General features: G+C 39.1%; 2 protein-coding genes across 2 annotated transcripts; one reads left to right on the plus strand and one right to left on the minus strand.

The window, feature by feature from the left end:
* The first annotated feature begins 7,683 nt into the window (after positions 1-7,683).
* Positions 7,684-8,321, plus strand: LOC125549364 (uncharacterized). The gene has a single exon (XM_048712799.2). It carries the CDS (start codon positions 7,909-7,911, stop codon positions 8,209-8,211), a length of 303 nt encoding a protein of 100 aa, XP_048568756.1. The 5' UTR covers positions 7,684-7,908; the 3' UTR covers positions 8,212-8,321.
* An 848-nt stretch (positions 8,322-9,169) lies between these two features.
* LOC125546147 (THO complex subunit 2) lies at positions 9,170-27,752 on the minus strand. The gene is made up of 33 exons (XM_048710310.2): positions 27,448-27,752; positions 27,223-27,348; positions 26,494-26,535; positions 26,295-26,354; positions 26,118-26,180; positions 25,815-25,895; positions 24,789-24,863; positions 24,651-24,698; positions 24,485-24,553; positions 24,267-24,400; positions 23,630-23,705; positions 22,846-23,036; positions 22,594-22,674; positions 22,134-22,335; positions 21,049-21,237; positions 20,893-20,973; positions 20,679-20,798; positions 19,896-19,955; positions 19,628-19,755; positions 18,810-18,906; positions 18,604-18,732; positions 18,422-18,525; positions 17,907-18,084; positions 17,645-17,796; positions 16,219-16,825; positions 16,009-16,113; positions 14,608-14,763; positions 14,460-14,540; positions 14,284-14,359; positions 13,945-14,207; positions 12,301-13,446; positions 11,790-12,079; positions 9,170-9,796 (listed from the first exon to the last, which is right to left on the minus strand). Exons 1-33 carry the CDS (start codon positions 27,589-27,591, stop codon positions 9,727-9,729), a joined length of 5,424 nt encoding a protein of 1,807 aa, XP_048566267.2. The 5' UTR covers positions 27,592-27,752; the 3' UTR covers positions 9,170-9,726.
* Positions 27,753-27,969: the final 217 nt, after the last annotated feature.

Here is a 27,969-nt window from a genome sequence, read left to right on the forward strand (position 1 = left end):
ACTCATACACATGAGAACATAGGAAGGAACAACATTGGTTGAATCCAAGGTTTTGGCTCCAACCTGAGTCAATTGTCAAATACTAGTATAATTCTATCAGGCACGATCCACAAATCTGTTGAATCGAGGGCAACAAAAGGCAACATGAAGAGGAGGAAACCGTAGGTGCGCACCTAGTCGAAGATGCCATCGGAGTTGGCTTAGCAGTTGATTGCATTGCGAGGCTGCGGTGGCAGAGGCGAAAAGTTTGCTGGCTTATAAAGGGAGGAAACCCTAGAAGTTCCCGTTGATCGGTGGATCTCGTAAGGAAAACGTGCTGGCAACTCATGGCATGGGTCGTCGGTGCCGGAGGCCGGACCCGGAGCTCATACGGGAAGGAAAGGCTTATCTTTTCCGGGAAGGAGGATACCGATCCGGCCATCACTTCCGCTTTTAATCAAACCTACGCTTTTTTGTTTTTTTGCTTGTTTTTTAGAGTTTTTTCTTTTAATCAAACCTTCCGCATTTTAACTTGCCATGGTCTACAATTTAACTTGCCATTTTCAACAAAGTTTTCAATTTCATGATGAAAATGATTCAAAATTCGAAAATAGAATTGCCAAGATCGACCTAATAAAAATGCCATAACATTAAAAATAAAAATTACATGATCCAAATATTAAAATTTCCATGCTTCTATATTTTCATCGTCATAATAACAAAAAGAAGAATTGTCATATGATCGAAAAAATGAAAATGACATGCTAAATAAAAAATTAATTTGATATAGAAAAAATCCATGCTCAAAATAATAAAAATAACATGCTTACATAATAAAAAATGCCATGCTCTTACTACTAAAAATTCCATGATTCTACAAAAAATTCCATGCTCTTTATAACAAAAATGTCATGCTATTTATAATAAAAATAACATGCTCTCATCATAAAAATTCCATGCCCTTACTACTAAAAATGTCATTATTCTACAAAAAAATGGCATGCATTTCCTAATAAAAATTCCATGCTATTTGTAACAAAAATGCCATGCTTTCATAATAAAAATGACATGCTTTTACTTCTAAAAATGCCATGATTCTACAAAAAAATGGCATGCTCTTTGTAGTAAAAATACCATGCTATTTGTAATAAGAATTGCATGCTTTCGTATTCTCTACAAACAAAATGCCATGCTCCTTATAAAAAGAAGGCCATGTTCTTTAAGATAAAAATGCCATGCTCTTCAAGATAAAAATGTCATGGTCTTTATAATAAAAATGCCATGGTCTTCAAGATAAAAAATTCATGCTTTTATAATAAAAATTGCAATGGTTCTACAAAAAAATGCCATGCTGTCAAGGACACAAATAACTAGTGACGCACAAAGCACACATTTCCATGATATATTCTTATGAAAAACTATTATAGGATTTTGATTTTCTTGTATGGTGGAAAAATGCCATTCAACTTGAGAAATATCCCATGGAAAATACATGACAACCATAAAACAACCATTTATGTTTATACAAGGACATGACAACTTATTTGGTTAAAAAAGGATTGTATCATGGCAACTTTTTTCGAAATTTTTAAGGGATACATGGGGGGATGGGCATTTTATTCCTTGAAACAACCATGATGTAAAGCAGAAAAGTTCTTAAAAATGCAATAGTCTTCTTTTGTCATGACCTAGAGCAAAAACTGTTATAAGTTGACGTATGTATCAACGAAAAAAAGCCATGTTCGGTGCTTAAAATATGTTCATCATAGATTAAAGTATCTGCTTGTTCTTTTTCAATATTATCTCCTCCGTACGATATAGTACTTATAGTTTCTGGATTCAGTGCGCGACAATATACCTATGGAAGAGGAAGTAGGAGGAGTTCCTTCAAGTTGAGGAGGAACACTGATGCTGGTTCATGAGTGGGAAAATTCTATCAATGGTAATCTATATTCATGTGATCCACGAGGCTGCAGTTTCCACTGGAGTAGATAAGTAGGACAAAAGGATGTGGTCAAAAAGTATATTTTGGTGGCAAGCATGTTATTTCACGGGAGAAAAATAGTTTTGCTAATTTTCTTTAGCTTAGCTGGAATTAGATAGATATGATGAATTTTATTGAGTGGTAGGCCTAGGCCAAGAGTTGGCCATCAGTCGACTCTCCAGGATAGTGCCTACAAGGCAACTAATAGGAGAGTTGTATTTAGGGGCAGGCTTTAAAGAATTTTATTTAGTGTCACGTAGTCCTTTTTCTGCGAAAAGGATCAGATCTGTTATAACAGTTAACTAGAAGCACAAAGCATCTCAAATATAAAAAAATAAGCATCTCCTTAGTGGCAGATAATTGCAATTAGTTTGCCAAGAGTTTCTTGTTTGCCGAGTGTTTTTCATCGGCACTCGGCACAGGCTAGGATTTGCCAAGTGTCAAGTGTTTTTCCCTGCACTCAGTTTAGGAGGGACTTTGTTGAGTGCCTGATAAAAAACACGGCAAACACGTTGATTTCGCTAGTGTTATGTGAATATTTTTTATACACATGACTATTTTATTCAGCACACATAAACAATTTATTTGACAATAATGAACATTTCCATGGATGATAAAGCATATTTAATATATATTTTACAACGGTCTTTCGATACAAAATATTGCATTAACTTGACAGGATTTGACAAATTATTTCTAATTTATTGGAAGCTGTCATTAAAAATCACAATTAAATGGGTCACCGACCTTTTTACTCTTACAAGGATGGCACTCCATTATGTTGGTGGATTTGGACCTAATTGACTCTTGAGAAAGTTATCAGTTTGAGAGGCACACACACCTTTTCAAAATTTCAGGTACTAGAAGAAACCTTTAGAGAAATTTGTGAACCAAGGAAGATACTCTCCCTTTCACGCCATGCAAAAAGATGTAATCATTCCACTTCATTTTGTTAAGCTCATCTCCAAGATATCATGTCCAACCCTCGCAAAAAAATATCATGTCCAAATGTAGAATTTTCCAAAAAATATCAAAGTGACCATTATATTTGCATCAAAGTGACCATTATATCCCAGTATTACATTGTGTACCTTAAAACCTACCAACTAATAGAAAAATTGATGTATCACTCTATTTAACTAGAATGCCCCGCCCGTTGTTGTGGTAACTTTGTTAAAAAATTCAAAAACACTTGCTAAAAATAACTAAATTTAATGCAAAGAAAATATAATCTTGAAAATCAATAAAAACAATGAAGTGTCTAAAAAGAAAAAACTTTTGAATTGTAGTTAAAAAAATTATTTGAAACAAAAATGTGAAGGATGACTAAAATGCATGTATGATATGGTGACATTACATGCATTGACTAATGCAAAAGTAATTATAATTTATAAGTTGAATGCATGGCTTGCTTATGTGGTAGACTTAAATGCATGGCATAGTGGGAACGCTGAGGTGGACTGTATGCATGTTGAGAGAAGACTTAAATAGATGGCTTAGTGGGGATGTTGAGGTGAACACTTGGCATGTCAAGAGAATTGGGATGAACTTTTTAAGAATATAGAATGAGGAAAGAAAGATATCATATCTTAATCTAACAGACATCTCTTAGCATCGAACTCAAGATAGCCCAGGTCTTTTCTAACTTGCCATGGTTCTACATTTTAACTTGCCATGGTTCTACAATTAAACTTGCCATGTCAACAAAATTTTCAATTTCATGATGACAATGATTCAAAAACCAAAAATAGAATTGTCAAGATCGACGTAATAAAATGCCATAACATTAAAAATAAAAATTCCATGATCCAAATATTAAAATTGCCATGCTTCTATATTTTCATTGTCATAATAACAAAAAGAAGAATTGCCAAATGATCGAAAAAATTGAAATTGACATGCTAAATAAAAAATTAATTTAATATAGAAAAAATCCATGCTCAAGATAATTAAAATGACATGCTTACATAATAAAAAAATGCCATGCTCTTCCTACTAAAAATTCCATGGTTCTACAAAAAATGCCATGGTTCTATAATAAAAATGTCATGATATTTCTAATAAAAATGACATGCTCTCCTAATAAAAATGACATGCCCTTACTACTACAAATGCCATGATTCTACAAAAAAATGCCATGCTCTTTATATAAAAATGTCATGCTATTTGTAATAAAAATGACATCGTCTCATAATAAAAATGACATGCGCTTACTACTAAAAATACCATGATTCTGCCAAAAAATGACATGCTTTTTATAATAAAAATTCCATGCTATTTGTAACAAAAATGCCATCATTCTACAAAAAAATATCATCCTCTTTGTAATAAAAATGCCATGCTATTTGTAATAAAAATTACATGCTTTCATATCAAAAAATGGCATGCTCTTAATACTAAAAAATGGCATCTCTACAAATAAAATGACATGCTCTTTATAAAAAGAAGGCCATGTTCTTCAAGATAAAAATGCCATGCTTTTATAATAAAAATTTCCATGCTTCTACCAAGAAAATGCCATGCTCCCAGGGGCAACTAGTGACACACAAAGCCCACATTGCCATGATATATTCTTATGAAAAATAATTATAGGAATGTTGATTTTTTCTGTTCACTCGAAAAATGCCATTCAACTTGAGAAACATCGCATGGGAAAAAATCCATGACAACTAGAAAACAACCATTTATGTTTATACAAGGACATGACAACTTATTTGGGAAAAATGGATTGTACCATGGCAAATTTTGTTGAAATTTGTAAGGGGCACATGGGGGGAGTTGGGCATTTTATTCTTTGAAGCTACCATGATCTAGAGCATAAAAGTTCTTAAAAATGTGATGGTCTTATTTTGCCATGACCTAGAGCAAAACAATTGTAAGTTGGCGTACGTGTCAATGAAAAAAAGGCATGTTTAGTGCTTAAAATATGCTCATTATAGATTAAAATATTTGCTTGTTCTTTTTCAATGTTATCTCCTCCGTAAGAGTACTTATAATTTCTGGATTCAGTGTGCTATAATATACCTATGAAAGAGGAAGTAGGAGGAGTTGCTTCAAGTTGAAGAGGAACGCTGATGCTGGTCCATGAGTGGGCAAATTCTATCAATGGTGATCTATATTCATGTGACCCACAAAGCTACACTTTCCAGCGGAGTAGATTTTGGTGGCAAGCATGTTATTTCATGGGAGATAAATATGTTTGCTAATTTTCTATAGCTTAGCTGCAATTAGATAGATATGATGTGTTTTATTCAGTGGTGGGCCTAGGACAGGAGTTGGCCACCAGTTGGCTCTCCAGGATAGTGTCTATAAGGTTCCTAGTCGGAGAGCCACAATAAGGGTTAATCAACTTGTATTTAGGGAGTGGCAGTGTCCTGGACTAGGGGGTGCCAACCTAGTCGGCCCATAGTTCTTGGATTGGGCATGTAAGCCATCATTCTCCTTTGGGTGGACTCCGGAAGCTACACGCCTGGACGTGATCAAGACTGCTTCTACCGAAGACTTGGCGTATACTCCAAGACATCTCCTGCCGCCTCCATGCGTACCCCTGGATACTGACCATGTAACGCTGGATGCCCTATGTGACGTGTATATAAGCCAAAGGGTTTAGCCTGTAGAGGGGACCGAATCACAATTACATTCGCCTAGCCCTAGAGTTAGATTTCTCCTTACGATCTCGAGGTAGATCAAGCTTGTACTTGATACATCATCATCAATACAATCAATGCAGGACATAGGGTATTACCTCTTCGAGAGGGCCCGAACCTGGGTAAATACTATCTCCTTTGTCCTTGTTACCACCTATCCAAGATCCATAGCTCGGGGTCCCTACCCCGAGGTATGTCGGTTTTACCACCGATGGGGAGGCTTTAAAGAAGTGGCACGTAGTCCTTTTACGAAAAGGATCAAGTCTATTATAAAAAGTTCACTGGAAGTACAAAGAATCTCAAATATATTTAAAAAAATAACATCTCCTTAGTGGAAAATAACTGCAGTTAGTTTCCCGAGAGTTTCTTCTTTGCCAAGTGTTCTTCATCGGCACTCGGCACAGGCGAGGATTTGCCGAGTGTCCAGTGTTTTTGCATGCACTCGGTTTAGGAGGGACTTTGTTGAGTGTCTGATAAAAAAACACGGCAAACACGTTGATTTCACTAGTGTTGTGTGAATATTTTTTATACACGTGACTATTTTATTGAGCACATGTAAACAACTTATTTGACAATAATTAACATTTCCATGGATGATAAAACATATTAGTATTTCTTTACAGTGGTCTTTCGATAAAAATAATGCATTAACATGACATGATTTGACAAATTATTTATAATCTATTAGAAGCAATCGTTAAAAAACCACAATTAAATGGATCGTCGACCCTTTTACTCTTACAAGGATAGCACTCCATCCTTAATTTGATGGATTTGGACCTAGTTGACTCTTGAGAAAGTTATCGGTTTCAGAGGCACACGCATCTTTTCAAAATGTGAGGTACAAGAAGAAACCTTTAGAGTAATTTGTGAACCAAGGAAAATACTCTCCCTTTGACGCCATGCAAAAGATGTAATCCTTCCACTTCGTTTTCTTAAGCTCATCTCCAAGATATCATGTCCAATCGTCGCAACAAAAATCATGTCCAAATGTAGAGTTTTCCAAAAAAAAATTGCAAAGTGACCATTTGATTTGCATCTTTAGGGTAGTCCCATTATTACATTGAATACCTTATCTAAAACCTACCACCCAAGAGAAAAAATGATGTAGCACTTTGTTAAAATAAATGAAAAAATACTTTCTAAAAATAACTAAATTTAATGCAAAGAAAATATAATCTTGAAAATCAAGAAAAACAATGGAGTGTCTAAAAATAGAAAAAATATTTTTAATTACAATAAAAAATGTCATTTCAAACAAAACGTGAAGGATAACTAACATGCATATGCACGTATGATTTGGAAACATTACATGCATAGATTAATGCAAAAGTAATTGTAATTTATAACTTAAATGCATGACCCGCTTATGCGGCAGACTTAAATGCATGGCATAATGGGGATGTTGTGGTGGACTGTATGCATGTTGAGAGAAGACTTAAATGCATGGCTTACTTGGCCGTTGAGGTGAACACTTTGCATGTCGAGAGAATAGGAATGAACGATTTAAGAATATAGGATGAGGAAAGAGAGATATTATATCTTAATATCTTAATATAGAGACAGCTTTTAGCGTCGAACTCAAGATAACCTAGGTCTTTTCTATCACAAAACACATTAAATAAGAGATTTTGTAGATACAGTACCATAAGATACAAATCCTTAGAGAAGTTGTGTCTAAATGTGTATGATCTGCTTAAGATACAATGCGTTAATAGCACCTTGCCCCCTCAACTACACGGCTGTCCACTACCAATACATTTACATGAAGCATCAATTGTTTTTTGGAGAAATACATGAAGCATTAACTAATATCATGAGAAAGGAAGGCAGTCATCACAATGAAAAAACTACTATATGCCTTGAAATGGGCCTAGAAGTTGCAACTGATCAAATTTTGGAGATGACCTTTCTGGTGGGTGTGTTTGTGTAATTGGGAGGGGGGAGGGGGGCTTACCATAGACATACTATATTGCACATTGTACTTTCCTCGATCTTCGACTGGTTTTTTGTTAATTAATCAGGCAATTCTTTTCCTCTTAATTAATGGATTAAGGCCGGCTTCCAAACATTTAATATCCTCCTGCATATTCATAACTTGTATAGAATTACTTCATCCAAAAGAAGAAGATAAATATTACGGCACAAATTAGGCAGAAAACACAAAAAGCATCTAATAAAAACGTGCTAGGAAAAAGTAAGTACGGCCATTACATCCCCCTCTATATACCGCCTCCAAACGCCGCCGCCTCGACCGATCCAGATCAAACAGCCGCCAAGCACCAGTCACCACCGGCCATGGCGCTCCGGCAACTCTGCCTCTGTGGCCTGTGCGTGCTCCTCCTCCTCCAGGCCGTCCCGTTCGCCTGCGGCGGCCGCAGCCCCCCGCAGCCGTGCTACAAGACAGTGACGGGCGTGCCGAGCTGGTGCGCGGGGGAGTTCATCCTGGCGCTCTTCGACGGCGTCAAGAACCACCCCATCAAGGAGTACTGCTGCGTGCAGCTCGCCTGCGTCGGCGAGACGACGTGCACCTCCGTGCTCCGCGGCGTCTGCCCGCCCCCGAAGCAGTATCTGCCGTGCCCGCCGCACCAATACACGTAGCCTATATACATACAAGCGTGCGTGTGTGTTATGTGATCTGCAAGTTGACCGTAATTTGTCGTACCTGGAGGTTGTGCGCGGAGCAGTAATAATCGATATGCAGTCCTTCAGTCTGGGGTTGGACGGGGCGCTCACTTTGTGGTTCTTGGTCTTTTACAACGGTCATGTAGCTAATAATTCAGGAAACAATAAAGCACAACCTTGAAGGTTCATCACAAGATAGCAGGCAACTAAATATAGTACTCCCTCTGTACTAAAATATAAGACGTTTTTGTAGTTCAAATTGAACTGCAAACATGTTGTATATATTGGTAAGGAGGTGGTAGTATAAAAGTCTGCGGGGATGTCACTCCTGTCCCGCTCCCTACTCGACAGCTAGCGGAGATGCATGGGAAGAAAATATTGTTGACATCCTCTGCAACCCACGCAATGGGCCTGGATGCCTGTGTTGCGAACTTGTATCGCTTGCACTCTGTTCTGAGAGGGAGCTCGTTTTGTTTTTAACTTACAACTACGTTCTGAACACTGAAGCAGAAACGTACTTGTTGACAATTGCTACTACAAACGTTATTTTCCATTGGTCAACAACTGCCCCAGACATATAATCTGCAACAAACGAACTAAATCACCAGGCCAGGAGAAGACGTTTGCCAAAATTTGGCAGCATTAAACCAAACGAGTTGCTCTTGCCAGGAACCCGGGATCAAACAAGCTCCAAGTTCCACACAGACTAGAAGGTAAAAATCACACAGATACAATGAAGGCGACAGTCGACAACGACCAAAACAAAACCACCACACTACATGATGAACTGCAACCATCTCATTACTTCCCTCCATAAAGAAATATAAGAGCGTTAGCGATCTAAACGCTCTTATATATCTCTACAGAGGGAGTAACATTTAGTAGAACACGACGATTCAGACAACCATTTCAGTTAACATCTAGAACACGACGATTCATGCAACCATCTCAGTTTAACATCTAGAACGCAACGGTTCATGCAACCATTGTAACTGTACATGTACAACCTACTCACAACCCCCCTGCTATTCCTCCTAGACAGTGCAAAAAAGGAAGCCCAAATGCTTCCCACAGCAAAACTCTCTGCAGTTGGTACAAAATGAATTACAAAAATAGCTGGACGACAAACTGCTCATCCTTGTTTACAGCAAATCCGTCTAAGTTCATGGTATGGCCCTTGTTCCTTACATTCCACATTGCTAAGATGTTTATAACGACTTCTATAACCGACCATATATGTTCCTTGCAATCAACATTTTTCGCAACAATTTGCATCTGGACAGCATAGACGAAGCACTGCTGAAGGTTTTATCCTGTTGGTCCCCTTAAGCCCCAGCAAACCTTTCTAAAACCATGGAGTGAGGCATGCACGCTGAATAGTTCAAATATGCCCAGATACATCTTCCTGCTACAAGAAAGCGGCTTGTTCGCAGGTGCGCGTCGCCAAGTGAAATCTTGTTATGTGACAATCATCAAGACACCCGCAGGAACCTACTTCCGATGCTTCCTTTTTGCTTCAGTTCTTGGCCTCTTCTCCTCTTCCCACTCTCTATCATGTGTTCTGCAATTTAACCAAGGATTGTTAGGGAAACAAATCGTATAGAAGCCATGAGTATATACATAAAAATAGATCTATACCAAAAATTGTGGCTGACATAGAAGCCATTACATAACTTTTTTACTTTTGTGCAGATTTAGAAAGAACATCAACCTATGTAATCATCTTCTGCAGCCTTATTTTTAATATATACCTTACTGCTGCTACATTTTTAAGGAAAGATATTAAGCCTACTCATATCAATGTGACAACAAATTTATAGCAAAAAGCTCAAGCTACACTAAACCAACAGAAAGATCAACACAAATTTAAAATACATATATGACAACACGAACAATCACACTGTTAAAATGTGCTTCCAATAGAAGAGTATATTGCATTGAACAAGAGTAAGCTTCGAGTACTCCCTATTTTTAAGTAGTACTCCCGACGGTCAGGTGTATAGGGCGTGCGCGTGTTCCTAGGTCCTCAATTTAATAACTTCCTAGGTCCTCAATTTAATATAACTAATAAAATATATGTTATATGCCACCAAAAATATATATGTTTAGAAACTTTATTTGAAAACAAATCCGATGATACAGTTTTAGATATAACAAATGTTTCATCAGTCAAATTGAGAACCTAAAATCCCACCCCGACACTATAAACCCATGGTTTTCTGAGTCGCGCGACTTGTCGCAACTAGTCGACGAGTCGCACTGCCAGGGTTGACTCAAACCCCTCGACTAGTCGAGACTAGTCACAACTCGTCGACCGGCCAGGCTCGACTCGTCGACGAGTCGTTCGACTTGAACAAGAGTAAGCTTCGAGTACTCCCTATTTTTAAGTAGTACTCCCGCCGGTCAGGTGTATAGGGCGTGCACGTGTTCCTAGTCCCTCAATTTAATAACTTCCTAAGTCCTCAATTTAATATAACTAATAAAATATATGTTATATGCCACCAAAAATATATATGTTTAGAAACTTTATTTGAAAACGAATCCGATGATACAGTTTTAGATATAACAAATGTTTCATCAGTCAAATTGAGAACCTAAAATCCACACCGACGTTATAAACCCATGGTTTTCTGAGTCGCGCGACTTGTCGTGACTAGTCGACGAGTCGCACTGCAAGGGTTGACTCAAACCCCTCGACTAGTCGAGACTAGTCACAACTCGTCGATCGGCCAGGCTCGACTCGTCGACGAGTCGCTACCCTTGAACTACTCGTCAATTCATCGACTCGAAAACCATGTATAAACCCGACCGGAGGGGGTACCAATTCTGCATACACCAAACATTGACCTTGGTTTTGGTAGAGCTAGGATTTAACGGTGACGCCCATACAGCTAAAATTGGTCATAAATCTCATAGTTCTCCATCAATGGAAACAAATACTTTGGATGCTAGCAATTCTTGGTAAGGCATTACTCCATTGAACTGTCTGCGTCACGCAGCTATTGGTGTGCTAACAAAATGACAACTATTTAGTTATGTGTTTCTCTACATCATTATTGCACACGAGTATTTATGCTTTTCAGTTGTTAAACAACCTTCGAGGTAGCTTTCTAAATAGCGCTAGCTTGGGAACACAAGTGCTTAGTTACCAGCCATACCGTACCTAGCTAAGTGCATGACACCATGTTATCTATTAAAACTTATGAAGGTACAATGGTGAATTTCCTACATACTTTACCTGCATAACGACTTGTAACCTGGGAATGCAATCATTATTTTATTTGACTAAATATTTTTCTTCAATTTAGAAACAGGCATACTAGAAGAGGTTAAAGAAAAAATGTGCCACAATTTGCACAGGATATTGCAGTTTACGATCTTGTATGTGCAGAGCATCTGAAATTTAAGGGTTTTTTTGTAAAAGCGACGATTTTGCAACTTCGTTCAGTCGACGAAACTGATCCTTCCCAAACAGATTGTGTGTTTCACATGACAGCTAATAAGGTATAAAGAACACATTGCAAAGTGGAAACTTCATTGTTTCCTAAACTTACTGGTCAGCCTCTCTACGACTTGTCTTGCTTGTTGAATCCTTGGCATGCATCCTAGGAAGGTCATCAGCATGTGATGGCCGATGCTGTGAAATAGCACCCTTTCTTTCTCTCTCTCGTATTTCAAACTGTGAGTTACCAGGTCCAACGCTCGGAGGCTGTGGAGCAGAAGGCGCATATTCCCCAGCTTCCAAAGCAGACTGTTCTCTTTTGATCTTCCGCCGTTTGGATGCACTATTAGGATCACTATCTTCTTTCACAGTATTACCTTTGTCCCTATCCCTGTCATCTACCTGTAAAAATAACAAAGTATTAGAGATCAAGCAAGAATGTCCATTACGATCCCAAGAGTGATTGCATGCCAAGTCACATCATAAAAGCCATAGAACTGTTCAGTAGATGAATAAGTACAGAGCACAAGACACAGATCAACTTTTATAGATATAACTGAACTAGTGAGCAAATAAATGATCACAGATCACAGAAGAGTATTAGGGGGTAAAGAAAAGTTTACCTTGCTTGATGAAACATCCCTATCTTCACGCTTTCTATCCCGAAGATCTTCCTCTCTTCTGTGCTTCCCATCATCCTGCGAGAGCGGAGCATTCTCCTCCAAGTGCCACCTTTCTTTCTCATCACGCCTGGGAGACGACCGTTGGGTATGCCTGGTGCTGCCGCCCCTTCGGTCACTGTCTTCATCTCTTCGGTTAGCAGCGACTGATTGGGGTACAAAACTAGTTGGAAGAGGTGGAGGTGGTGGCAAGCTTTGCCCTCGGAAGCGTTCATCAGAAGTATGTGCTCGGTCTATGGGTTCATGCTTAACAGTATGTGCTCGGTCTATGGGTTCATTCTTAATAGTATATGCTCGATCTATGGGTTCATTCTTAATAGTATGTGCTCGATCTATGGGTTCATGCTTAATTTTGTTCCTCTCCTCCTTATTCCTGTCTTCTCTTCCTTTTTCAGGAACTCTGTCTTGCATCTTTTCAATAGAACGCTCTCTCCTTTCCAATGATCTGTCTGTTGGTCTTTCAACCACATCTTCTCCACGGCGCCTCTCAGACCGATCTGCTTTTTCTCTATGATCTCTGTCATATTTATCATCAAACTTTTCTTTTAATTTCTCTGTCCGAATTAGGTTTTGTTCCTCACTAGCACCTCTCTCATGATCCACAGAACGAAATTTATCTACTGATCGCGAGTCCAATTTTTTTTCTTTTTCCGTATGGTGCTCTGGCAAGTCACCATCCCTGCCTTCAATCTCTCCTTTCCTTCGTTTACCTGTCCTCTCTTGTTCTTCAACAGGAACAGATCTTTTTTGCTGTTTCACGGTAGAATCAATCAAGTCAGCAGATTCACCTTCACCGGTGGGATTAGCTGTTCCACCGCTATGTGCAGCCAATACTGTTGATCTTTGGGAGGATGCAGATACCTTTCGTGGTGCCGGATGTACATTACCATTTGTGCCAACCAACGGACTAGTGGGATTAGTATCCAGCACACCATCAGCTGCCTGAGACAATACTTCTCTGTCAACAGGAATAGCAGAGGCTTGTTGATTAAGACCCCTGCTAGTAGATCTCCCAGGTTTTGCATCTTCCTTATCGTGCTTAGATACCTTTGCAGCATTTTGTACAGCACGCTTTTGTGGCGCTCTAGTCTGTTAATAAAAATGATTAGAACAATGGAAACCAAATGTCCAATACTAAAAGGCTGACTAATAACTGCTATGTTCCATGACATACTAAAGGACCATAAATGGAACAAGCGGATTTTGTGCTACCAAAAACACCTCAAGCTGTTGTTTTGAAATTTAAAACAAAAAATGTGTGTTTTGAAGTTCCATAAAATTCCTAAAATTTTACACGTAGAGATACACTTAGCGACTTGCAAAATTTTCTGAAAAAGGTACATCCATCTGCGGAAAACAAAGAAGAATGAAGGGCTAAAATAGAAATTATTTTTGCACCATTTATAGTGCGTGGGCAGTCCATAAAATGCTAATTTTGCACTAAAATGTACAAATACACATACTATTGCGATATGCACATTTTAGAAAGTTTTTGCGATCCCGAAACCCTTTTTGGAGTCAAGCTCACATGAGCTTTTCCTATAAATTACCCAATTGTTACCGTCCACATTATAAACTGAGAGGTACCTCAGGTTCTGCAGTAGGCTTCAAGACTTTAACTCCATCATCGGACAAAAGTTTTGGAGGTTCATCTACACCACGTGCAACCCCTGAACCTTTTCCTTGTGCAGAGGAAGATGGTATTTGACTATCAGATCCGTTTGTAGTCGAGGCATTCTTCTTATGAGCATCAGGCTTCATTGCATTTTCTGACCTTTCATGCCTACCCTCTACAGATTTTGCACGAACGCTATGATCTTTTGCTGTCGAGGGATCTGCATACTGATTTCCTGTAGGAGATCCAAAGAATAGTTATGCTCCAGTTAATCATAGTGGTTCTGGAAAAAAACTGTGTCTTCTACTTACCAGCAATAGGTTTTGCAGGCACTGGCTTCAGATCAAGGTGACCCATGCCAAACTCTTCTTCAGATACCCATGAACTCTGCATAATAGTCGGGAAATCCACACATGCATCTCATAATCATGCACAAAGGTCCCCTGATACGGAAAAAAGGCACCAGCAAAGAAGTGGTAACACTTACCTTGCGAGCTGCCAGAGCAGCAGCTACACCAGTGGCCAGTACTTTCAGATCTTCCCTTTCATCCCCCTTTAGCTTCGCAACCTGGTAAACATATTTGTGAGCAACAGCCCAGCAGCATATCATAAATGGTGACTAATGATGTATTTACCCTTTTCTCGATGTTGATACCGCTTTTTCGCATGACAGGAAAAATACTAGTTATCTTTGTGAGCACAATAAGGGCGTTTCTGATTTCCATATATTCTTTTGATTCCATACATTGATTAAGCACCTTGGTAATTCTTCCACTCCATTTCCAATGAACCTTTCAAAAGCACAGAAAAAAGATGTTCAAAAACATATGCAAAGAATGTAGCAGGAGAACAGCATAAAATTTTGGATATTAGAGATTCACTTGTGATTATTTGTTTTTGTTAATTCAATTCAGGTGACGTGAATAAAATGTAGAGAGCAAAGCAGCACATGGCAATAATAGATACTAGGATCCATGAAAGCATGCTGAATTTATACCTGGATTCAAGAAACAGAAATTTCACCAAGAAAAATGTACAGATGCTCACAAATAATAAGTATACGCAGTGGATCGTTTTGTACATGTACAAATACATATACACACCATTGAAACTTGCAGGTATTAACATTTTATTAAAAAGGTAGCCACTACACTACTGTTGCACAGCTCACATTTGACCAAATGTACAGCTCAATAAAGCCAACACGCCTAGCACATGCAGCAACAACTGCCACAACTGAAATTCTCTTCAAATAAAAAGGCTGCACGATAGGGCAGCACCACAATTCATGAACTGAGCGCCAACACGTTTGAATGAAAAAGAACACGGGGCCTGGTTATTAAGAGCAAGCTATCTTGCCACATTTTTGCAAATGTAACAAGCTGACAAACTATGAGTAGAAATATTTTATTCCTGAGGAAGCATCCATATCTAGGAACTAGCATGCTCACAGTCTCACACAACGTGCCCTTTCATGAGCACTGGAGACACCAGATTTAGATTGAATGAGAAGACAGTTTGTGAATTTGTGAAGGAGTTCATTTGCAAAATTGTGAATCCATTAAATAGTCCATCAAAATCTGGTGTGAAACAGTGCACACTAGAGTAGGAGTTGGCACCTAAACATGGTTTTGTGTATTAGTATATTCCTCACAGGATTAACTCCTGAGCTAAGACAGAACGAAATTTATTTTTATATGGTCATCTATGAAGCAACATAATAGATTTAATTTCTATGTTGATTACATGCCTAACAAGAAGCTTACTTGTGCACCAGATTGTGCTTTTATACTACAAAACGCCTCTAGGAACTCTTACGAACATACAACCGTACCATGCAACTTGAGTAAAATTTAGTCCTAAAATTTTAGTAATGGTGATCAAAGCACAGAACAGGCTTTCTATGTTGCGATCACCAGTTCTACAATTTTTAGGACTAAGCTGTACCAAGGAAATGACAAACATACAGAGCTTAATTATGCGTACAGAGCTTAATTATGTGACACACATAACTTCAAGGAGTGTGTAAAGCATACTTTAACAAACTGAGGATAAGATACGCGTTGACTATTTGGAAATCTGAAGTATACAGCGAATCCCGGCTTATTTCCACATTCACGCTCATATACTGATTCGTCACTCTGCAAAAAGTTGTATTATGCAAACTCAGAAGCACTAAAACAACGTAATAACCATCAGGAAAGCTATGGCGAAGAGTGTATAGCACACTTGAATCAATAAGCTACCTTCCAATGGTAAGCCATCTTCAGGGTCTCATGAAGAAACCTTCCAAGCCTGCCAGCCTCATATTCGGTACAACAACAGATCATTGGCTGTAGTGTCTTGCAGATGAAAACATCTATATGATTCACCGTGTTGAAAAATGGAGTCCCAAGTGAATGCATCATCTGAACGAATGTAGCACAATACACAGCATCCTGCATGCTAAGAACACAGCGTGGATATATGCACCGCTGGAGAAATTCCATGTTGATCTTCAGTGCGTCCGGACTGGAACTAAGCCATTTATCCTTTTCACGGGTTAGTCTTTGGAGCACTGATATAACGTGCTGTTGATGCTTGTCAGATTCATTGTTCAATTTGTCCAGCAAATCTTGGATTCTCTCCTTGTCCTTCTTACGCCGTGATATTGCAATGCTAGAGTTATCTGAGTTATCTTCAAGTTGTTTGAGATTTTCATGCAGCTTCTTAATTTCCGCATCATAACGATCTTTTGGAAAATGAAGATCATACAGTGTTAAACCCCAGAAAGTAGCATACAATTCAGGTGAAAGACCGTTCCAGGCTTTTGCCGGCAAAATTGTTCGGATTGTGTTGAGAAGATCTGACCACCTGTAAGAAAACAGAATACAGCAAACTACATATGAATCAAACCTAAAATACTATCAATGAAGTTCAACCAAGTTCATTTAGAAACAGAAAAATTGAACCAAAGTTAACTTCAACGAGGCTTAAACAGTTAAAGTATAAGTTTCTAAAAGCAATCATTCTTAAGGCATAAGGTAGGTTCATTTTCTAGCCAATATTGGACAACTCATGGGCAACCAAAAGCTTTAATAAAAATTTGCCTAGCCAATTGTATGGTAGGGCTAAGTTGGCTGAAACCAAACATACCCATAGTAGCTAGTTCCCTACCAGCTTCCAAGGACACAAGATCTTCACTTATCTTTTAGCGGTAAACAGGAGAGGATCAATTCTCAGAAGTGTACTCCAATGTTCTAAAGGGTATATAATTTATCTGAACTTACCATCCTTAGTAATTTCCTTCTCAATTTATTTTCAACATAAACCCAAAAATGAAAATGGAATAACTAAGACGTGCTATTTTCATGCTCCCAGAAACACTTGTACCCTTCGTTTGGAAGAAGAAAAATCAAACAGTGTATTTGGAAGTTCCAACAAAAACTGAAAAGAAATCACACTACAATGTGTTCATTTGTGGTCTGCACAATAAATAAATGGACAATGGACTAAACTAGTACAGCAACTAAGTGCACAGAGTATTGCAATATTTCCATGTGAGAGTTTTTTGACAATATTTTGCAATGGATTTCGTTAGACATGTGTAGGTGAGCCAGGCGTTGTCTGTGATGACCCATACCATTGAATAGATGATTAAACGACTCTCCACAGATGTTCATAAAAGCTTACATGATTGACTTCTGAGATGAATCGCCATGCAAGATCATTTCATCATATGATACAGACTCCCCTTCTTCATTGTCATCCAGAGGCCAACAGGCCTCGCCACCGTTAGCGCTTTTGAAAAGCCTCATTACAGGCCGGTATATAAGAAAAGCAACCTATAATGAAGAAAATTGCTAAGATGATTACTTGAGTGGAGGCATGATAAAATTATGAAATCAGCTCGCACATTGAAAAAAAAGGAGTGCACAAGATATGAGTGCATTACGTCTGGCTCGATATGATATTTATAAACCAGATCTTCCAGCGGAGGTATTAGTTGAACATAGGTTGATGGAGCTACAGCACTTGAAAGAAACTCGGCATACTGAAGCAGTATTCCATGGCATCTATCAAACTGCTCGCTAACCATTTTGATATATGTGGCATCTGCATTTATTATAATCCTGAAAACAATAGCAACATTATCAAGTGTAAAAGAGCAATGCAAAGAGTAAGAACTTAATATGACAAGCTTTTAGGCTAAAACATGAACCCCAGAATGCAGATAATAAAGCTTTACATAATTGTTGCTTTCTGAATATTTTCTTCGACATATATTTCCTAAAAAGTAATTGCATGATTACAGAAATTCAGTAAAGAATTGCATTCAATTAGGATGCATCTATAATAACCATCAGTCTGTCACCTATATTAAATGAAGTCCACTTGGTCGAGAGAGCAGAACAAAATAAGGAGGGGGAAAGGGCACAAAGGATTTAGCAAGTTGAGACAAAATCTTACTTGGATCTGTGTTGGGCAATGAGCAGTAGTAGAGGAATTGCAAGTTTAGGTTCATCTTTTGGAAGCAAAGAATCCCGCAATTTGTTAGTAGACTTATTCAGGACCTATAAAAAAACGATTTGGTAAGCTGTTTATTTGACCTCATCATGAAATAGAGAAAAGGCCTTGATTCCTCGCAAAACCTTATAGTTCCGTGTTGATCCAAACAGCGAAGATTGAAGCCGCAATGTTTCACTTCCTGCCATAGCATCAACCTGTTCATCAGTCATGTTCTCAGTGTACTGTACATTTGCCATTTGCTGAATGAGTTCCTGCATGGTACATCAATTTAAACTTCAGATTCATACAATACTAAGGCAGCAAGAAAGTTTCGACATAGCCAACAAACCTCAAGTACAACAAGCTCAGTACCCAATCCTTTCTTCAGTTGATTAACTATGTATTGGAAGAGGCATTTAAGCTCCATGGAAAGATGCTTCTTGCAGCTGTTAAAGTTAATTGGTTCAGAATAGAAGCATAAAGATAAAATTAAAGACAATAGTAATATTGGGAAGGGACACACAAGCACCCCAGTGATTATAGAACTACTGCTTGCATTTTCATAGCATTAAGATTAAATGTGATTAACAAATAATAACAAGGATCTGGAGTCTTGGCAAATGGTGATATTTTATTGTACACTTCTGTAGACGCGATGTCAGAATGAGCAAACAAATGAGAGGGGAACTCAAGATTATGCACAAGATAATGGCAGGGGTCCTTAGTGGTAAAACAGAAGGTAAACCTCTAAATATTAGGTTGTAGATTGGTTACCTAATGCTGCATTAGCATGTCTAAAATCATTGTCGCGAGTGTTCGACATAATGTATAGCAAGCTTATCTAACGATGCAAGAATGCAAGTACAGAAATCTTTGTAACATTTATTCAAAAGAAATTGCATCCTGCGCAGATATTCGTTACATTTAGTTTGATGCTAACCACTACGACACAGAAAAATGTCAAAAGCTCAAAGCAAATTTTAAATAGTTATAGTACCAGATCATTGTTTGTTCTATAAAAGCCATATGACAAAAGCACTTAATATGCCTAATAAGAAGGAAGATACATGACTGAATGTCGCTGGATCATCAAGTTTAACTAAAGTACACCACATCATGTTTTGTGTAAATATAATATGATCACAGGCAGGAGTCAAAACTACATACAGGTGTCCCCAGAATGATGCCAGACACTGAAGCCAGTCTGACAGGTTAAGGCCGTCATCCTTTACTTTCTCACGACCACCTTGAGCCAACCGTTCGATTACAATATATTGCAAAATATCATATTCCAGCTGTAAAAGAAGCACATTTAGACAACGGTGTAAACTTGACTTATAGAAACAATTCAAAGACACATGCAGAACAATTACAATCAACTCTAAAAAGGGCATGAGCATCTGTATAAAACATGCATCACATACGCAGCCAATACCTGAGTCAAGTATTTAAATGCATCCACAACTGGATTTATCATGTCCCTGTATGCTTCAACCTGAAAGTTGTGACAATGTATTGTAGAGGTAAAAAGATGAAAGAACTGAAGATAAAGCATAATTACACAAGTCAAGGAAGGATTGCAATTATAAAGGTGAGCTTCCAGAATCATTGAATTGTCATAATTAACAAATTAAAAATAATATATTCATAAATCATTTGGCCAGACTACTTCTACAAATCGGTTGCTTCATTAAGTGATGTGTAGCCATAAGGGGCATGTTCCCTCTGCACATGTACATAACTACATATACCATTCTATTACTAATAAGTAGCAGTAGGAGGCTCTTATGCTTTCTGGTCCAAAATGTAAATAAAAAAACACGCTCCATTGACATTAATCATTTGCAAAGACCCCCCCCCCCCCAAATGTACATTTGCCACAACTGAGTCCTTAAAGGGATGGCACAGGGGTGCGTAGTGACAGTAGACCAGCATTTGAGGGCCTGCTGCAAGCTTATAGTTGATAAGGATCATACCCATTGGCAGATGTAGTGCACGGAGAGCTAATGTGGCCAGGGTTAAAACTACAGTATGCACTCTGTGAGTTCAGCATCTAGGCTAAAAACATAAAGAGCCGAATACAGTCCAAATGGAGCTGCCAGCAGATTTAACTGTTGGCCATCTCCAACATCAGAGAATTAATATTGCATGTTTCAGATATGACTGCAGTATTTATTATTGCTTTGAATATTGCATGTGCATTGTTGGTTCAAAATACCTGTTGGACAATTGTCCGAAGCACAGTCATTGGATTTGCATGGGCAAGTTTAGCCACCATGCGGCCAAGCTGCTTCAGATTTTCCTTGGCCAGCCGTTTTAAGAGCCGTCTGGTGTCCAGCTAATTGAGAAAATAAGGATGCTGGTGAATTTAAAACTCAAGATAAAATGGTAGGCGAAAGAAAGAAAACCCAGGCATGGAATAAGCAGGCAACCTTTGCTGTTTGCCTTGCAGCAAGGACAATTGGGTTTTGTTCAGTGTCCTTCTCCCACTCACCATACAAACGATAGCGCACCTAAACATGAACAGTGCCAGATTGATTAAAAAGGTAGTGCAGTACAACAAGTAACGACCAGGGAGCATGACAGACCTCATAAGGAAGAAGGGAAAGAACTCCCCATATCTCCATATCAACAGCAGGATTGGCAGGTATAAGCTGCAATGAAGGAAGCAAGCATGACCCAAGTGCTTCTTCAACCTGAGATTCTGGAGACATTACACCTGCTGTACGGGCTGATTCTTTTGACGAGGCATGATACACCTTTAACACTCTGCAAACCTGAAAATGAACACATCCAATGTGCTATTAAATAACAATATCCAAAAAAAATTGCCACTAGATTGCTCCAGGCGGAAGTGCATAATTGCAAGTAAAGGTGTTCATAGTCATATGACCTTTCCTAGTCTTGAGGATGGGATTGGGGGTGTTTGTGTGCTATGATTGTATAATAGTCAGTGATAACTGGTCATAATGGCTTTGTGTGCTAATCCGTGCAAATTTGGTGGTTGGTGCTAATCATTTCTTATCAGGTCTTCTGTTACTTGGAATTACTAATAATCATGTTAATTGGCATTTTGGGTGTGGGTCAGTACCATTAGCATGCTGAATTCAGGGAATCGATGCTAAATGTGCACTTAATTGTGTTACGAAAATGTTGTTAGTTACAAGATATTAACAAAATCTAGGGAGTGCAATATGGATAGTCTGTTGTTGTGAGAGGAAACAAAACATAGGGAGGGTATCTTTTGGGAGAGGCCCCATATGGAGATCTAGGGAGTGAGACAAGGGGAGCTGCTGAAGATGCTCTTAGAGCATTTAAATACGACAGTTGACCGGTACCCATATCGCTATGCCTGCTGGATACAGCAGATAGACGGTGGACGTAGGCACCAGCTCAAAAACTCTGCTCTGCATCAGGGATGGCCATTTTTTACTTTTTAATTTATTACAGCAATACAAGTGAGGAAGCAAAATCCTGGTCATAACAACCACTGATGAGATGAACTTGTGATATGGACATATGGTATTTTTGTAGTTTGTAAAGATGTATATAACGAACTAATAATCTATGACATAAATGCAACGAAGAATATCTCAAGCATATCCAATAAGGCAGCACGATATTGAGCAGGTACTAATACAAGAAGAATGCAGCAAAAAAGATCTAAGGATACCTTCTGGAATAATTGTGTGTCACGGTGAAGGTATGGTCCACATGCGGCAAGCATTTGGAAAAACTCCTTCGGCAGATCAACCAAATAACTTGGTGAAGAGACAGATGATGCATCCATCATATGAGTGTCGATGTTACGGGTGATTTTGTGATGTGTTTGACAATATGTACTGTAGGCTGACGAAATAGTCTTCTCAACAATTCTGCACAAATGGAAGTAGGATTGAACAACATAAATTGGGGAACTCAACCATTGCATTACAATAAACATATTCGGGCCATCATATGCCATATTTCACGGAAGTAGAGGCAATAGGATTGAACAACATAAATTGGGGAACTCAACCATTGCATTACAATAAACATATTTGGGCCATCATATGCCATATTTCACGGAAGTAGAGGCAATAGTATACAACTGCTAAAGCTGCTAATAGAATATGCAGAGGAAGTTGACAAACCTAAATAAAGCATCACAAATTTCAACGTGCTCGACAGGATTTAGCTGTGCAAGACGTTCAAATAGTAGCTGTGCATGGTCCCTGGCAAATAACAGCAGAAGTCAATCAGTGACATTTATAACATGTCCAAGAAGACAGATGTGTTTTACTGCAGATTTGAAATATACCAACTGAGCATAACAATGAAATGTTATTATAAGAAACTTTGCAATATTATAATACATTTTAAATCAATGGCACTAGAGATAATACCAATCATGGACTGAGAGGAAACCAAGAAGAAGTCCAAGCTTCTGGTTCTTTTCTATCTCAGGGGCTCGTTCATCAATTATATCATTTTCCATCTCCAGTGCTGTGTATAAATCGATCGTTATTTCTTGCTTCTCTTCATCCATAAGGTCCTTTCCAGTAGCAGCAAGATTTATTTTGCCTATTTTAGTAGCCTGGGATCAAGAAAGAGATGAATAAACTCCATAAGTTGAATCCCTGATGTGTCCATAATTACTAAAGCGTATTGAAGATCAATGCAGGCATTTCATAAAGTAAGACCAAATCTGCATGCATAGCTTGAGATATGTCCAGTCACTAAAAACATGGTTACTGCAACCAGTGGAACAGCTTAATCAGTGTCTCTACTTGAGGTAACTGCAAATATGACACTTCCTCAAAGCCGAAACTACAAGATGACAATCAAAAGAACAACTCTTATATGTTTGCCAGTCGAGTTCCAATTTCAATGTGGCAACTTGTTTTTAGTCCTCTCATGTAGTGATTCCTACAAGAACTATCATGGTATTTGCATAAACAGACTTTACACGGTAATGTTCTCGAAGTATCATGGTGTTTGCTTAAAGATACTTTACACGTACTGCTTTCCTTTTTCAAATGGAAGTCGTTTTTAAAATCTAAAAATTGAAGCATAAAAATCATTGGGATTACCTTGTAGTGACATTCATATAATTCTCATTTATAACCCTGAGGAACTCAGCAAATCCTTTTTAGAACAGAATGAATTCAACAAGAAAATTATCCTAACCTCATCAATTTTCCTTGAAACAAAGGAGCCAAAATGCTCAAACGCCTCATCATCATTCGGAAGTAAATGAGCATAGCTGAAACAGAAGCCATGAACGTGTCTTGATTTATGAAATATCTGAGGTGCAGTTGGAAAGGATATAGCAACACAAACAGATCCAGCAGCAACACTAACTTGAGACTACGGATATGGTCAGTCAGTTACTAAAAGAACTAATACCATTGATACTACATATGATTGTTTTTCTCGGTATTGTAGTACTAACTATCTAAGGAAAATAACCTAAAAAAGTCTAGTACTGCTCGTGTAAGTCATCTTGTTTTTCTCGGTATTGTAGTACTAACTATCTAAGGAAAATAACCTAAAAAAGTCTAGTACTGCTCGTGTAAGTCATCACATAGTTATAAGAAATGGCCATCAAAATAAGAGCAGAAGTTGAAGAGGGAACCGCAAAAGGAATGTGATGTTAAAAATAAATAAATAAAACATGTATATAAACCTTACAAAAATATGATCTTCTCTTACTGCAGATATTTATAACAAAATATTTTAAAAAATACTATTTAAGGAAGATGTCTGAAATAGCAGTTTGCGGTCAAGAAGTGTAGACAAACACAATAACAACTAGAAAACTTACAGATTATCAAGGTCAATAAGGCCAGATTTGACCAACAGCGCTGCTATACGGAAAAGGCCAGATGGAACAGGGCTGTTTACATCCAATTGTTGATAATATTGAAATTTAAACCCCAAAATTTGAGCAGCATGGGACTGTAAAAATGAGAAGCCGTAAGATGGGCTGAAAATACTGCATGAAGTATGGTAACAATCTTTACAGGTTGACTAACAAAATACCTTTGGAAAAAGAGGTATAAGCTGATAAAAGATACTGTTGTCTGGATAGAGTTCAAAACATTCCAACACCTAGCAGGCAAATAAGAAAGAACATAATCAGATTATAGCAGTGACATACTTTTACAATATCAGATAGCAATACCGGGATAAAAAAATGAGAACTCACAATGTCAAATACACGATTCGGGTCCAGGTCAAAATGTCCAATTAATGACTGTCACAAGAACATTATGTTATAATTGTTTACATGCTGAAATCATAACATGTGGGGAAGAAAGAAGATTCCAAGTAACCAACACCGAACCTTTACAATGCTGATAGTTGCTGAAGAAGCATTTTGGCAAGCCAAATCTGAACCTACTTGACAAAGTAGGGTTACCTGAATTACAGACAAACAAAGGCAGCTAGGTCAAAAAATACACCATGCTCCAGTAAATCTTTTAGACACATCATTTACAAACTAAGCAAAGAATGGAACTAGCCATAAATCCCACATGGTTGCGATTTAGTCTCAAATAATTTCAAATTGGAAGTATAAGAAGTTAGAACACATGTGTGGAATTGTGGATATTTACATCTAATCAATGTAATCACACTTACAATCGTTTATAAAAGTATCTATATTAGAGTTTACCCTCTAGGTTTGGTAGAACACGTGTTAGAAACAAAGGAAAATTTGACTGCAGAAAACTGCACTTGGTTGACATTGCCAATTCTATCACAGCCCAGAGACTGAGACACGTCATAAAGTTGTGTGAATTTGCTAGTAGACACCAAAGTGTCTAATAACAAACAAGCATGGTTATGCTAGCGGTTTTAGGCAAGAAAAAGTGTCCAGTAAATGACTACAACTTCATAATGTGGTTGGGCAATAACATCATTTTGTGGTGTCTGGGCATATGCTAATCAAGTGCAGTGTTCTATAGCAATTTTTCCAATAAATACTTTCAGAAATACAGGTTATTTGGCTTTCCAGCCTTTCCCTATTTTGCATTCCAGGTGTCCTACTCTGTAATTTAGGATCAAAATTTAAATCAAAGTCTGGAATTAGTTGATCGTTTTACACTCCCCTTGAACTGTAAATGCGTCCAGTCAGTAACTCAATCAAATATTCTTCGGTAATTGAGGGCAGTATCACTCACCAAAGCATCAGTGAAAAAACTAGAGCACACTAAGGACAAATTTCTACGTTATGTTACTCATTTCAATTTCATAATATAGCATGAAGAAATAACAATGGTTACTGAAGTTCCAAAAAAAATTATGGAACGAACCAATGCACACCATTACAAGAACAAGAGGTAGAAGTTTCACAGGCAGATATACATACCAACTTGGCGTAGCCCTCACTTTCCTCTCTTACAAGGTTGAATTTAGTTTGCTGATAAAGAAGTCGTGTGTTGACTCTGACCTGTTGCCATTTATGTCAAGCGACAATTAAAAATGATGCAGTAAACAGGTAAAGAATGGAAGTGTGCAAAATAAGAAGAATGGTGCCCAGGAACCATGTTTAATAGATATCGGCAATAATGTGACATGGTATATTGTATTTCATATGAGCACGAACAAAAACATCAGGAAGCAATGATCTCACGTGATAACAATATGCATAGTATTAGTATGTGACACATACCTCCTTGGCTTTTAAATCCTGGCCTTTTGACTTACTCAGTTCAACCTCCCATAGGAACTCTTCCTTCAAATGTGCACATACAGGAAACAGAGACAGCATGTGTCAGCTGCCTTGAATCATGAAAAGGTGGTTTGGAGAAAGGTATGGTACCAAGTATGACGAAAAACAAATACTCACTTCACATCGCTCTTGAAGAAGCCTAGGCACAATCAATGAAGACTCCACGAGCGACTTAGTCTGCAGCCAAGAGTATTTATAAGGAAATTAGTGAGCACTAAATCCTCCACCCAAACAAAGTAGGGCACCAAGAAGATAGATAGCCATTTGCATTGGTAAAGATATGAATAGGTGTAGAAGTATTAAAAGAAACTGTTACCATTTTGACAAGACGGCTGCGATATTCACCAGAAATGGTAATCTGCAGATTACTACAGGTCAGATCATCAACTAGGAATGCAGCACTCAATGATTACAAGGAAATAGCAACACAAGGAACGGAATGGTAAATCCAGATTGCATGATTCTGAAATAAATGCATCTTGGATTTAAGATAGATTCGTTCACTAAACCACAAATCTCTGAGTGACACTCCCCGTCACCTGCCTCCACCCAATCAGGTACCAGTCGACAATTGGCGACTCATAGATGACAACAATCTTGGCAACTGTTTTCTGCTACGGATACAAAACCCCTAAATGGAAAGCTAAACACCCCGGCTCTATAATAATTAAAATAATAATGAATAAGTTTGCGCTCTCAACCATTATAAGGTTTGCTAGTGGTATTCCAAGAGCTGGTAGTTTCATGTTCATCAGAAAGGGCATAATTTAACCATAGCCTTTAGCAGGATACTTTTTTCAAACATAGCCTTCAGAACTTGTTCAGAGCTACCACATGCTATCACTACCAGTGAGATATCTATGCATGACCGAAACATCTTACAATTCAACCAGGTTGTCACTTCAGCTGGCACAACAAGTAACACAGCAAACTGGCCAACAGCTAAGTATTGCATTACAGTGCTATGCTCAATGGCGAATTGACTAATCGGACACACTTCATCTAAGCACCACACAGCAGCAAAAAAAGGACTCAGAATACTCACATCCTGCCCTAGGTGTGCGACGATGTCGGCGAGCACCGAAGCGGACTCCTCCTGCCGCGCCTCCTCCACAAAGACGACCGAATCGAGCGCCGCCCGGCACTTCTGGGGCGGCAGGTCCCCCCGCACCTGCACAGCCCAAGCAGCGCAATCAGCCCCAAAATCAAAAGCCAACTAACCCATCTCGCCGAGCAAAACCTAATTCGCGCAGCAGTGCAGGGAGCTCACCATCGCCCAGCAGAGCTCGTAGAGGAAGCGGGCCCTGGGGACCGGATCGGGGAGGTGGAAGGCGGCGGCGGACTGGCCCTTCCATTCGCGGAGGCACTCCTCGGTGACGTACTTGTAGTCCGGCGCCTGGAGCGGGGGCGACATGGCGGGCGGGCGCGGGTGCTGGGGGCAGGGTTTTGGAGGGGAACTAGGGTTTCATGGGAGGTGGAGGAGGAGGGGGCGAGCGGGCGACTTGGAAGCGGAGACGACCTATGGGGGGCGGGCGATGCGGGTGCAGGAGAGGGAGAGGGGGGGGGGGGGGGGGGTGCTGGGGCGGCGGCGGCGGCGGCAGCGTCGCGCCGACGAGGGTGGGTGACGGCGGCGGCGGGGTAGGGTCGGAGCGGCGAGGCGGAGGGAGCGGGCTCGGGTGGGGCGGTGGGGGAGTCGCGGAGAGCCGGCGAGGCGCTGTGACGGCGGGGGCTGGGTCGGGTAGAATCTGGCTGGCCTCACGTATAGATGGGCTGGGCCTTCAGCTCGGGTACA

This window comes from Triticum urartu, chromosome 3A (genome assembly GCF_056163025.1).
Source record: "Triticum urartu cultivar PI428250 chromosome 3A, HENAU_Tu73, whole genome shotgun sequence".
NCBI lineage: Eukaryota > Viridiplantae > Streptophyta > Magnoliopsida > Poales > Poaceae > Triticum > Triticum urartu.